The sequence below is a fragment of the Ceratotherium simum genome, chromosome 28 (assembly GCF_057802395.1).
Source record: "Ceratotherium simum simum isolate JZ-2026a chromosome 28, ASM5780239v1, whole genome shotgun sequence".
NCBI lineage: Eukaryota > Metazoa > Chordata > Mammalia > Perissodactyla > Rhinocerotidae > Ceratotherium > Ceratotherium simum.
Window position 1 is genome coordinate 2,808,781 of NC_141927.1, and position 14,334 is coordinate 2,823,114.

Below are 14,334 nucleotides of genomic sequence, written 5' to 3' on the forward strand. Positions count from 1 at the left end.
TAACACAGCACTGTGACTTAACAATAGCATTACACACATTCTTTCCACATTTGGTTCTAGAAAAGAGATTTATGTCTAAGATTTACATCTAAGAGTGGTTAAAACCCAAATAAGGAAAACACTAGGAAAGTGGCCTTATATATTTATGAAGCTTTTCTATTTCTGTTTAAGAAAAAAAGCTTGACTTACATTATAATTTGGGGACACACTGTATTATCTAACTAGTCTCTGAATTTATAACACAGATACAATATGCCAGATGATCTGGAGTAATGAACACCCTCCTTGGGAACCAGGACCGCATCTTTCCAATTTGCTGTATCATGCATTTAGCAAGCCACACATACAACAAAAAGCAATAATTAATATTTTAGGAGGCTGAGGATGCCTGAATTATGGAGATACTTGAAAAAAAATGGAGCTCTACATTTGAACTGCTCAAATTAAGAGTTTATGCTGTCATAATGCCTCATTTACTTTAGCTTCCTCATTTAGAGGAAAGAATCGCAACCCTCTTTATAAGGCTCTCCATTATATCACATTCTATCATCAACATGTCATATCCATTTCTGCCTACAAAATGCCTAAGGCACCTTTTAATGAAATAGCGTGCGATAACACCAAAGGTTTTCCTTTGAAGTAAAGTATTGTTATTCTATTAACAAACCACTGCTAGGAAAGAAATAGAAATCTGCACAGGCTTGCCGTTTTAAATAATTGAAACATTAATTTGCTCATGGACTAATGGAATCAGAAATTTGCATGTTAAAATTTGTTTCACTGTACAGTGTAGAGTGGGGAACAAATTACTTCATTTGATTTAAATCTGTAACTGTTCTGGTATACAAACCTGGAGTTTTAGTAACTGTTTCATTAACTTCTCTCACTCCTTTACCTACAAGTAAAAAGACAAATTATCATTTTCAAAAACATTTATTTTTGAATAAGTTTGAAAAAATGTCAAATTGAAGCAATTTTCCTTTCTCCAGATTTCTTGAATGTACAAAATATAAATATCTTATACATATCCATTGTAAACCCATATATTCACAGCAGAATATCCATGGTGTTTATGGGAAAACTGAGTATAATGGTGAAAATCAAGGCAGACCTAACGTGTCTACTTGCATTTGGTGTGCTACAACAGAGAGCCTTGCAAAGGAGGGTGGTTTATACCCATCTTCTGACTCTTGTTTGGGGCATGCTGCCCCTAACTAAAAGGTAATATACAGAATAATTAAGATTTCATAACCTCCTAATTTTCCAAGTCCCCACCCAAATCAATGAACTTACAAGTTCATATTGAATAACACCAAATTATTTCCCTTGCAGAATGCTTAATCTGGTCAATCAAATTAGATTTAACTCATCATCTCTTAGCTTTTATAGTTTTAATCAAACTACAAACTATCATTTTTTAAAGTTTGTATTCTTCTTCTTCTGACAGAGAAGGGCAATAAAAACATAAGTGTCTTAAGAATTCCTAACTTGAGAACTATAAATAGGCTCCAGGAAACCAGACCTAAAGTCACGGATTTCATCCCACTTCATAATTCCTGTTTATGCTGTTCAGGTCTGGATGAGTATGTAATCTGCGTTTGGTGGGGAACCTCAAAGGTTAGCTATCATTAGATCTGACCCACAGTTATTACTCTCATTTGTAAACACACAAATTTGTAACTAATGCATCATTTCCACTTTAACTGCTTTTGTAATTTTGAAAAGTAGAACCAATGTCAAGAACACTTAAACATATTCTACCACCAAACAGCTTGTGGTCTTAAAAATAACTAAGTTTAATTTATACATTTACCAACATTTCGTCATATTTGCCCCTTTTCATTTTAAAAAATACATTTTCCAAATACATATCACATATTATTTTCCTTTTCACTCATAATATTTTTCTTCAACCAAATAGCTTTTCTCTTTGGCTTAAAATGTATTAGCCAATAATAAAATCGACATATCTACGTAGCCTATGCCTCCATTGTATCAGACACTTATTACACACACATTCACACACACACGGCTCACACACATTAAGCACAGATTGAGTCAGGGTGACTGACATCACTTCCATGATGGAATTTAGTTATGGGTCTTAAGCTTGGACCTTAGCCTGATGGGTAGTTGGTGCTCGTCTCTGCTCTGCAGGAATGTATTTTCACCTCCTCCTCAGTGACTTACTTTTACAGACAGGTGATTTCCCTGTCCATTTCATATCTGCTTTGCACGTCCTGTGCTCAGATCCCCCCGCGAGGAAGAATCCCGGATGGCAGGTGTACACTAAAGTGTAACCGAAGGTAGGAAGATCGATGGCTCTCACATCCGCGTGGGCTGGTGTTTCCGGCTGTCTGCAGGCGTGCGCTGAAACGGTATTCATTCCATTAGGAAACTCTGAAACCTGTTTCATTATAGAGTTAGCATATGTGTCTAAAGAAATACAGCAAAAATTTGGAAATGTGGGCTGGCCAGGTGGCGTAGCGGCTGGGTTCCCATGCTCCACTTCTGTGCCCCAGCGTTCGCAGGTTCAGATCCCGGGGGTGGACCAACACATGGTTAACCAAGGCGTGCTGTGGCAGCATCCTCCATACAAAATAGAGGAAGATGGGCACAGATGTTAGCTCAGGGCTGATATTCCCAACCAAAAAGAGAAAGATTGGCAACGGATGTTAGCTCGGGGCCGATCTTCCTCACCAAAAAAAAAAAGAAAAGAAAAGAAAAATTTGGAAATGGCTATAGAGTTAGTTTACAACTTAAAATTGTGAATACAGTCGCTTTAAATATCACCAATATTCTTGTCTTTGCAATTTTCAACATAATGAAGGCTTGGTATTTGCCAGCTCTCTCTCTCCTTCTTTCTCCTTCTCCCCCTCTTCCTCTTCCCCCTCCTCATCCTTACATATATATGGATATGTATCCATATAGCCTTCCATCCGGTATGTATATACATACACATATATGTACGTATACCTCTCCCTCTCTACATATATGTGTGTGTAATTAATTATGTGTAGAAATTTAGAATAGAAATCATAGCTTTGAAATAGATCACTACTGATACACTGTTAAGATAAATAATGTGTTCAACTTCCTTAAAAGATCAGTCTTATAAACTAAACACACACAGATTGATACACATTTAGAAATATGTATTGATTTTTGTCTTATGGTAATTAGCAAATTTACTGTTCAGTTAAATGAATAATTAATTTTGGTAAAAATTTGATGCATGTTTAGAAACTTAATTGAAGTATTATAGATTCTTATTTCTTTTAAAAATATAATTTATTAGTAAGTATGATTATAACATTTAGATCTCAAATAACTTTTCATTCTTTATAAAGTTCACATATACATCTCACATATACTTGGCAGATTATTATAAAACAAGATTACAAGATTAAAATTGTGAATGCAATCATTTTAAATATTGTAATATTTTGTAATTCAACAACCTTTCAACATAATGAAGATCTGATATTAGCAAGTTCCACACACAGAAACACACATATCTATTATATCTATTATATTATATACATATGTATCTATTACATATAATTATACTATATACATATAAGATACCTGTGTGTGTCTGTAATATCCACATATACAATTTGAGTAGAGATGATAGCTTTAAAATAAATACATATCTGATAATACTAATAAATAAATATTAAAAAATCACATATACTATTAAAATAATTTTTTATAACATTCTACTGTTCTTATGTTTAACAGTAAGAGTGAGATACTAAATTTCACTAAATTGATGGAGGATGAAAAATTGACTTACTAATCGTTCATATAACATTTCTTCTAATTTTCACGATTAAGTCACAAAATTAAAATTTGATCCTAAGTAACCATTTGAATGATCAATTCACCTAGACTTCAATGACAACACTTTTTTGTGTGTGTGAGGAAGATCAGCCCTGAGCTAACATCCATGCCAATCCTCCTCTTTTTGCTCAAGAAGACTGGCCCTGAGCTAACGTATGTGCGGATCTTCCTCCACTTTATATGGGACGCCTCCACAGCATGGCCTGACAAGCAGTGCCTCGGTGCGCGCCCTGATCGGAACCCGGCGGCCAGCAGCCCACCGCGCGCACTTAACCCCTACCCCACAGGCCTGCGCCTCAAAGATAACGTTTTAAACTTGTCTATTTGTACTCTGACATGTCACACGGCCCAGTTTACCGCCTCTTCAATAACTTGATGGAAACTGACTAGAAGAATAATAATATGCACCACTCAGTTTTCTCTCTGCGAATGGTAACTAATGTTATTCACTCATCTTTGGCTTCCCCTAGTTTCTCAGACTTGGTGGGCCTCACTATCACCTGGGGGCCTGGTAAACCACAGGCTGCCCCCCTCCCCTTTACTCCCCCACCCACCCCCAGCCCCCAGCGCTCCTGAATCAGCAGGTCTGGGGGGGGTCTCGAGAAGTCGCGTTACCGCCAAGCTCCCAGCTGATGCTGGCGCTGCTGGGTTCTAGGGAATCAAGCTTTGAGGAACACTGGTTTAGGGGATTAAGAACCATCAAACAAACAAAAATAAAACAGTCCCTCATTATTTCCCTTGAAGGGAAACCCTTCCCAGACGTTGGAGAATGAAGAGCGTATTGCTGAGCGTGGAGGAAGAAACCGCACTTACGTATGCATTCGGTCTGCATGCCGCTCCACGTTAAATTGGCCAGGCAGGTTCGAGTCGTGGAGCCTTGGATGTGGTAACCTTTTCTGCACCTGAAGAACACCATGCTTCCCACCTAGAGAGGAAGTCTGACATTAGCTTCAGAGGCCAAATGACATGCTTGGTATAGGCGCGTCACGGTGGAAGGCAAGTTCCAGGGTGAGAGTATACCAGTAATTTTTCACTTTTTTATCAAGCCAGTGTTTGAATCGACGTGTCTATTTAAACTGCATGTTAAAGTATTATACACAATGCAGATTGCTCGATGTGTAACGTGAGATCTTGGATTTTGGTGAATGATGATCATTTAAGAGGCAGTTTATTTGGGTATCGAAAGTAACCTTATTCTCTTTCATCGTAGCCTTACCTCTCTTTAGTTTGTAATAATTATTTTTTCCTTTTCCATTTTGCGCGCTACTCTTATTTTAAGCAATTGGTATTCATTAGTAAATTACTTTTGTTAACTCTCCTGGGAACTGGCCAACTCCTGCTCTATCGTAGAATCCTTCAAAACTCCATCTGTCCTTCTGGAGGGTCAAACACGGGAACTATTTATTGCTACGCAAATGTCTGAAACACCTTCCCACCAGACCTTTACCAAGCTAATCCTCATCTAATTCTCTATACTTTGCTAAATTTCACTTCCTCTGCGCATTCCTTCCTGATCTTCCAAGACTGCATCATGTGCTGCTTTCGTGCATTTCCCCAGCATCAAATGCCCATGGTGTCACTTACTACAATGCACCAGAAGTGCCTGTATATTTATCTATTTTCCTAATTTAACTGGAGGCGCCTTCCATCGGGGATTCCCAGTGGTCACTAAACATGTTTTTAGAGAATAAGTTATCGTCCTGTACTGAGGACACCAAAGATCTCCCATGATCACATATGTCTGGAACATGAGAACAGGGGATGGGGAAACAGAAGAGGGAAAGAGCCCAGCTCACACACAGCTGCTCCAGGCCTGGGAGGCAGCTCTGTGTACATCTTAGTCCCACTCAGGACCACGTCATTGGCTAAGGCTTTAATTATGAAGCACGTAAATGTCCAGGTGAGAGTCCATCCTGATACCTGCTCTGAGGATTTAAACCAGTTATTTAATTCCTCTGTGTGTGTTTCCTCCTCTGGGTCAGTCCCTAGCTCCCTCCTTGAGATTTTGGGAAGAACAACTATGAGTAAAACATGTGGCAAGAGTTGCTACACTGAATAGTGATGAAGAATGTCAGAAAAGAAGAGCTGCCTCTTAGCTCTGGCACCTAAAAGTAGAAGTAGGAATTTATAAAGAAAAAAATTCAAATTTCTCCAAAGGTCAGATGAATAACTAATTGGAGGATCAAAGCTTCATTACCTTCCATTTTTAGGTCTTCCTCCAATATTACCTGAGTGTTAATGTACTTTTTATTTAAAAAGTCAAATGAACTTTCAAAAGTGATATTGAGTATCCTAATCATTCACATAGTTAGAAAAAATCATATGGAGACGAGCTATTACAAAGTAGGGTTAGACTAAGAGGCTTGAACTAGAATTTAGTATTATTCATCCATTATATCAAGTTGCTAAACGGGTCTTTTTATGTGTAGTTATTCAGTGACAGGTTAGTTTGATTTGAGAACTGCCATGTCAGTTCAGTAGACAAAAAATACAAAATTATGCATGCTTTCAAATATAAATTAATATAGCAATTAACTACTGTGTGAATTAAGATACACAGTTATCTCAATTTTGACAGTTAAAATATCATGCAGAAATCCTCTCTAAATGAATTTTATTTGGGCAAATATAACATAAATCAGATATGGTACAAAAAAACATACACATATGTTTAAGTACCAGTTACATTTTATACTTACAGAAAAACATAGTAAAATAAAAATGAAATACCTCATATCCTCTTGAGCTATTTTGTATTCCAAAGTGTGGAGTACCAGGGTCTGGGCAGGTGTTCTGAGCAGGATCTGAAATTCACATGTAAAAAAAACGAGAGTACCAGACATGGTTATTAAAGGAATTCTAACATTTTTACTAAAATGTCCTACAAAATTGAGAAAATTGTGTTTTGACAAATGTGCAAGATGTTTTGCATGCAAGTTAAAAATTAAAGTAAATTGCTATTTTCATCTTCTTTTCAAACACCTTTAGATATTAATCTTCAATGCTTTATCAGACTCTAAATTGCTCTGTATGTTATTTTCTATATCAGAATAAGCACATTCTTTTCCATTCTCTGGTTTAATTTTTCTCTACTGGCATATTATACTGGTTGGTTAATAATATACTATCTTCAATAATTCTCTCTTTTGATCCTCTGTTTTTTTAAGGATTCAATTAATGGCCATCTGCTTTGGTCATCTAAAATTTATTCCAAATTTCTTGAATTAATTTTCCTCAAGATTCAAAATGAGAAATATATTGAATGCTTCCAAATTGAAGCATATGGTAGACCAACAGTGACATTTTTCTAAAAAATGCAGGACTTGAGCAATCAGAGAGCACTGTATTTTTATTATTTTCTGCTCTCCAGCTGCTAGTGTGGAAAAAAAGTAGTTAACTTAAAAAAATTTTTGTTTTCAAGAGAAAAATGTTTTCTAGTATAGCAATATACTGCCATATAGCAGTAGTTCAAATCAAATGGCAAGAAACATTCTTATAATTAGAAAAAGCTGTGCTTCAATGAAATGATCTCTAATCCCACCTTTATTTTTAAGTAGATGTCATTCAACTTCTTAGAAAACAACCAAGAATAAAACTCATTAATTGTTTACTACACACATGCAGAACGCCCATCCTTCTGCTCAGTTAAGCTGGTGAACAAGATTAACCCAGCAGTAAACTTGAGTCTGCAGCAGTGAGGGATGGAGAAAATCGCTCCGAATGGAGAATGAGGGGTTCTGGTTTCTGTGCCACTCACCGTGTGACTTTTGACAAAGATAATTTCTATCTCAACCCTTTCTATGAGGCAGAGATTTAATCTAAAAACGAAGAGTTTAGGTCATATAGAAAGTCTCTTCTGACTTGCAATTTTCATTCTCCTATTCTGAGGTCACCAGAACATAAGTGTCCAATGCAACTCTTCCTACCACTGCTGATAGCACAGGTGGTTCAGGGGTGACTGAGAGACGTGCATGGAATGGAAGGCCGTAAACCCACGGGAGGCTGGGATCCTGGTGATGGCTGTTCCAGAGAAGGGCCATGACAGCATTGTCAACAAAGCTGTCGTTCCCCTGGAGAATGCAGTTGTCAGTTGAGATGGTCAGGAGATGGAGATGCTGAGGCAAGAGAGCATAGCCTAGCAGCTATCTTAACAGACTTCTAACTTAAACTCCAGATTTAGTCTGCCCTACTTAATACAGGTTGCACACCGGCTTGGCTGATTAGCACTTCCACAAAGAATTATCTACAGGAATATCCTATGTACCCACAAATGACCGATTTTAGGATGAACTGTCCTCATCCCCAAACACCCTCAGGGCTGCCCTGTCATGATTACCGATGCAAGTGGGTTGTATGCCACTCCACGTGCCGTCAGCTTGGCAGACTCTTCTGGAAGATCCCACCAGTATGAAGGGGGATTTGCACTGGAAGGAGACTTCAGACTTATAGGTGAAACTCTTGCCACTGAGTCGTCCCTCTGCAGGGGTGCCTGGGTCTCCGCAGAACACGGCTGTTGAAAACAACAAAGTCAGCTAACATCACTGTCCCTGGATTAGGTTACCCTATTAAATTTGTTTAACTAGTTCCTGTTAAATCTTTAGGTATAACTCATAAACCAATAAATGACAGAAGGGACAGAATCTGCCCTGGGGCAGTGCAGTCTCAAGTTTGAGTGTTTGCATATTGTAACAGGGCTCTCCATTACACATGGCTCTTTTCCTCCAATTGCAACCTGAGGGTGCGCTCGCTGGTGCTGTTGCAAACGTGACCCGAGGAACGAGTTTTGCCGGAGCACTTACGCAGGCATTGGGGAATCTCCCCTTTCCACACCCCACGACCTTCGCAGGACAGGATGGCGGCATGAGAAGGCTGGTAGCCGTCCACACAGCTGTAGCTTATGCTGGCGCCCCAGTGGAAATCCGCTCCCTCCACTTTTCCATTCTGCACTTGAGGAGGCGGACTGCACGTGACAGCTATTTCCAAAGAACAAACAAGATTAAACTTTCTAGAGCTTCTACCACCACTGCGATGCTCAAATGATCCACATTTTAATTGTACCGGAATTACCAGTGACATCAACGTAGAGTTGTGTTTTTTTACTAAAAGAATGATTGAGGAAGACAATAAATCAAAATAATATAACTTTTCTCCAATATTTCTTCATTAATTTAGATCAAGTACATAAAAGCAAAGCAAAGTCAAGACATATCACACTGTAACAGAAAGCAGGATTGAACATGACATTCTCAATATGTACGAGGCCAGAAAGGAAGAAATACTCTTATTCAATTTACATCTTCTTATGATGGAAACCAAGGACAAATCAAATCAGGGCTCGGTCACATGACGTGAGACACACTTTTGAATTTATATATACAGGTGGTAAGAATTTCTCCTGCAGTAGTTTTTTCTTTATTTAAAGATAGCATATAATTTCCAAAAGACATAGTCTGTTGATCCATTTGCTGAATAATTACAAAACAAATGCTTGAATGGTTAAAGAAGATTCTGTAAAACACCACTTGCCAGTGTTTTATAACAATCTCGGAGCCTGATGTCTACTTTGCGCTTGGAGCTGCAGAGCAAGAACACAGTTCTCATGGGTGATCTGCCAGTTGGTGATGGACCCACATATCTACCTTTCCTACTCTAGCCATTGTACTAAGATGCACCATCTAAACATCTTCTTCCCTGAAGAGCCAAGAGCTGGATTTTTCGCATAGGAGGTTTTCCAATGACAAATTAGGCAGCAGGAGAAGAGACTCACCTGCGTTATTTTCTTATGCATGCTCAGACTTTCTCGTGTGAGAAAGACATATAGATGCACACAGAATCACACGTGCATACTCAACAGCTGGAAATGGGCCCTTCTGTTGCCATTCAACCTTCCATCCATCTATTTGTTTTTTCAATGAAAAGGCCCCCAGTAATGAGTAACTTGGTTCAACAAAGGGGATGATGAGGGTAACTACCAGGAGAAAAGTTCAGGGGGAGAGAGAGTGATCTCATATGGAAGGGCCTAGTTGGCCATGGGGTTAATTATTAATGCAATGGATATTAAAAAGAGGAACACCCCAACAGAACTTTGTGAGTTTCATTAATATTTATCTAGTGCCTGCTATGTAACAGGCATCATATTAATAATTGCAGATAGAAGGAAGAACAGAAGACAGTGCCATCCTTGCACTCTAGTGGGAGGTAAAACGAGAACAGTCCAAGACCATGCCCATGTCAGAAGGGAGAGGAAGCCATCGTGTTGAACACTGAGATCTCATTCAGCCCTCACAACAAGCTCTGTCTACACAAGACCTGCCTGTCTTTCAGAGCCCATTGAAGATGGCACTGTCCATCAATGCTTCCCAGTGTCCCCACTCTCCACTCTCATAGTATTTTATCTGTTCCTAGTCTAATAAGGAGTGAGACATCACATTTTTGTGTTTGATCACTGACAACTTTCAAGCCCCACTCCTCTCCCTCCCCCCGCCGCCCGCCTCTGGGCCAGCTGAGGAGAAAGCCTGCAGGCTCTCTCTCTGGTGCTGGTGGAGAAGTCCTAACCCTATAAAACAGTGTCCCTGTACAGCTTTCACCAGCCCCACTCCCTTGTCACCGTAAGGGCCCAACCCACTCCCTCTACTTTGCTCAAGACACCTAGACTGGCTTCAGCCTGCTCTGCTCTCCCCAGAAAGTCCAATTGTAGGAGTCATAAAACTTTCCATACCATTTCCATATTTATGTGGCATCCTCAGTCTCAGCATCTGAATCCCACAAAACATCATGGCACTAACATTCTCTGCCATTATTTGATGATTAGCTTCCCTCTCTACCCTGACTCTAAATCCCTATAATTATATTCCCCATCATATCTGCCATAAGACTCAATACAGCCAGGGTTAACATGCTTACTGAGAGAGCAAAGCATTAGGATTCAAACCATAGACTTAGAGGTAGTATGACTGTCATTTGAATCCTGACGTCTCCAATCCCTGATCTGTGATCCTGAGCCATTTACTAACTCTCTCTGTGAGTCCGTCTTCCCATCTGTGAAACTGAGATTAAAGTATTAAGAAAATGAAGTGATTTAATATTTGCAAATGAGTTTACAAGAATTCCTAGCACATAGAAGGACTACATAAATGCTTGCAAAATGAAATAAAGCATAATTCAATAAAGACTTCTATCTGTCTGAGTGAAACCACCAAGTACTGACACAGACCTCTGCAGACAGGCTTGCTGTGATTCCACGTACTGTCTTTGGTACAACGGATAGTGGGGGATGTGACGGGCTCCATGAGGTAGCCGGGGTTACACTGGTAGCTCACGGTCTTATTGAAGGTGAAATCTGCCCCAAACTGGATGCCATTGGCCAGTGTACCCGGATCGCCACAGCTTATAACTAATAAGCAGGAAACAAAAAAGAATTAGAGAAATAGCAGATTATCATGAAATGAATTCGTCACAGTTTTTATTCAAGTTACTCTCCTTAAGCTGCCACTTAAAGTGATTAAGCAGTGAATTATTATAGCAATTCTGTCCTCTGTCTGATGGTTTTACTGACTGGCTGTCAGGTGGCGATGTCTTTGGAATCAAGTATGTCTATTCCACTGGTGGTCGGCTGTGTGGATGCCGGCTGCCATCCTTGTCTCGTCCCTAATAAGGCATGGTGCGTAATCACACCACAAAGTTATGGACACAGACACAGGCTGTGGTCAGAGAACCAAACACCTTTGTCATTTCCTTGCAGATTGGTCTACACAGAGAGAAAACTTCGACTATTTTTGGCATCAGTTTTACAATGTCCAACCCAGACCAACTGGCCATTTAAAGTAGTGTCAACCATATAAATAAGAAAGTAAAGAAAAATCTAAAAGTATCTAATAAATAGAGTCATAATAGCAAATATATGGATATCTTTTCTTCTCTATGTATTAAAAAATGAATAAAACACTTTAGAAAATAAATTTATTTTTCTCAATCAAGTAGATATCACGGTAATGTCCTTGAGTCTAGCGTGACGGTTAGGTACGAACTTGTGCAGTCCGGAGCTGTGCCTGTCCAGGTCCCATTGGCCGTGCAGTGCCGAGTCATCAGCCCCGAGGTCTTATAGCCCTCCCAACAGGCGTAGATGACCGAGCTGGAGAACAGGATGCCATCGCTACTGAAAATCATGCCGTTGGTGGGCGTGCCCGGATTCCCACAGGACACAGCTGTGAGGGACACAGAAACAGTGACACACCAAGAGTGTGATCCATTACTAAAACATCAGATACAAGAGACCAAGGTCATCAGTGTAATAGATGACATATTTATTTAAAAAAATAGGACATATTACTATAGAAGATATTTACTTTGGGACTCATCCATTATTTCATTGATGAGTTACAAATGTGAAAATTATATTTTCATGTTATCCCTTCTAAAGTGCATTACTTCAGAACAAATTAAAAGATGAGTCAAAGCTTTGAAAATTCAAAGCCTTGCTACTTTGAGATTTAACATGTTTATAATATAAAAATAAAATTATTATGATTTTAAAGGATCTATTTGATATTAGCAACTCAGAAGTGCCTCCTTTCGTGCAACAGCTGAGTTTTTAAAAAAATCTGCACAAATCAGGTCATATTTTATATCTCTAGGATAATTCACTTTGAAGAATAAGGGATGCTTGAGGAATATGAATGACTACACTTAAACTGTTTTGCAAGATGTCTCCTCAATGTCACCAAGTCTAATGGCAGAGGTGTGAATTGGCTTTGGCACGGCTGCACTTTACGTTCTCTCCAGATGATCTTTATGGCGTGCACAGGCATTGAGACTTCAGCTAATGATGGGCAGTGCAACAGGTCTATACTCCAGCTATCCTGTGTGTGCCTTAGTTCGGCACACTGAAAGAAAGTTCGGCAGCTGCTGGGTATGCATCAAGGCGATGAGTTTAATCTATAACAGCTTTTTTTTTTGCTTTCTGTAGTTGAGCCTATGTATCATAAGGACAGTTATTTTTCCTCCTTAACCCTCCTACAATAATGTACAACAGGCAGACACATAAAGAATGCAACCCTTGGCTGGATTTTAATAACAAGAATGTATCGTGAGACCATTTCTGAGAATGACCAAAATATTTGAAAATACTCATGCCTATTTAGTTGCTCTGCTTTCAAATCTAGCCTCGAGAACAAAGATACACTCTTCTTAAAAATATGGAAGAAAACAGACTGCAAAATGTATGTAGCATAGAAAAGCCACCATAATGGAAGTTGAGGGAATTGCCTATTATATCATGCTGAAAATGCACTCACCCTCAGGTTGGACTAGATCTTGTTTGACAAATATAAAGCACACACGCTCGTGCTTCTCTACCATGACAGACATAACTAATCAATCATAACCCTCTTCCCGGATGAGTCTGGGTTTGAACTTAAATCCTTTCTAACACAGACCTTTCAGTAGTTTTTTGGTTGGCATTTGAGATGAGATATATTTACCAATCCTGAAGCAGATGACACCTAATATTCTCTAAAGCTCAAAAGTTCTATGATGGCTGTGATATAAATTAAAATTTCATATTGCAAAAAACCAAGATGTTAGACTATCCAAGACAATTATTCATTCAACAAACATGGATTCATCACTTAGTATGCAATATTTATTGTGTAGAGGTCATAATGGAAAGCCTGACATAACGAAGAATTATATGGATCCAATTCATAATTTAGCAAACCAACAAAAGACACACATGTTGTTTTATTTTATTCTAATCATATCTGCTATTAAAATCTAAGTAGCAATTTTCAAAAGTCCCCTGTGAAGGACTAATGCTAAAATGAACCACACGATTGGTGAAATATATTCAATTTAATTTATAGACAAATGTCAGTAAAAGAATGCCCATCATAATAATGCCATCCTAATGTTTAGACAGTCCCCTCAAATACTGTATTCTATAAAATCAGATTCATGGTTAACTTTTTTTTTCTGACAGGGACACTTTCACTGCTGGTTATGCCTATGAAAATGAAAATCAGAAGGCAGCATCAACATGTCTATTTTTATATTAAGGCCATAATGTTATGAGATATAAGAGGATTGCAACTAAAGTGAAACAAGAGATTAAATTTAGAGTCACAAAAAGAGAATAAAAGTTTTTTAAAAGTTAAAATTTCTTTTTAAATACATCTTGTCTTTTTAAGTACATTTGGTTACTGTGACTCCTTTTGGTAAAATATCATTTTCTTTTATTTGATTGGTAATAAAATTGCCTTATACTTATTCCAAATACACTTTATTGTTTACAGATATCAACACTGTTCACTTAGCATGCTGTATTAGGAAGATTGCTGTCAAACTGAGTTAAATAGCTTGGGGTTTGAATCTTTGCTCCTATAAGTTAAGTAAACATGGGCGATGAATACCAGCTCTTGATGTGTAGTGTCTATACTGTAAAATGGGCGTAATAGAGATAATTTCCCCACAGATTAAACATAGTATATGCAA

The 14,334-nt window shown here is 38.5% G+C and overlaps 1 protein-coding gene across 1 annotated transcript in view; it reads right to left on the reverse strand.

Moving 5' to 3' along the window:
• Positions 1-14,334, reverse strand: part of CSMD1 (CUB and Sushi multiple domains 1) — a gene marked incomplete at its 5' end in the record, with an annotated part of 1,589,548 nt that overhangs the window by 16,681 nt on the left and 1,558,533 nt on the right. The window contains 8 exons of the mRNA XM_087418289.1: positions 851-895; positions 2,191-2,370; positions 4,660-4,771; positions 6,577-6,650; positions 8,183-8,356; positions 8,646-8,819; positions 11,060-11,239; positions 11,874-12,050. Of these exons, the coding sequence (XP_087274415.1) occupies positions 851-895; positions 2,191-2,370; positions 4,660-4,771; positions 6,577-6,650; positions 8,183-8,356; positions 8,646-8,819; positions 11,060-11,239; positions 11,874-12,050 (1,116 nt within the window). The remainder of the gene's footprint in view (positions 1-850; positions 896-2,190; positions 2,371-4,659; positions 4,772-6,576; positions 6,651-8,182; positions 8,357-8,645; positions 8,820-11,059; positions 11,240-11,873; positions 12,051-14,334) is intronic.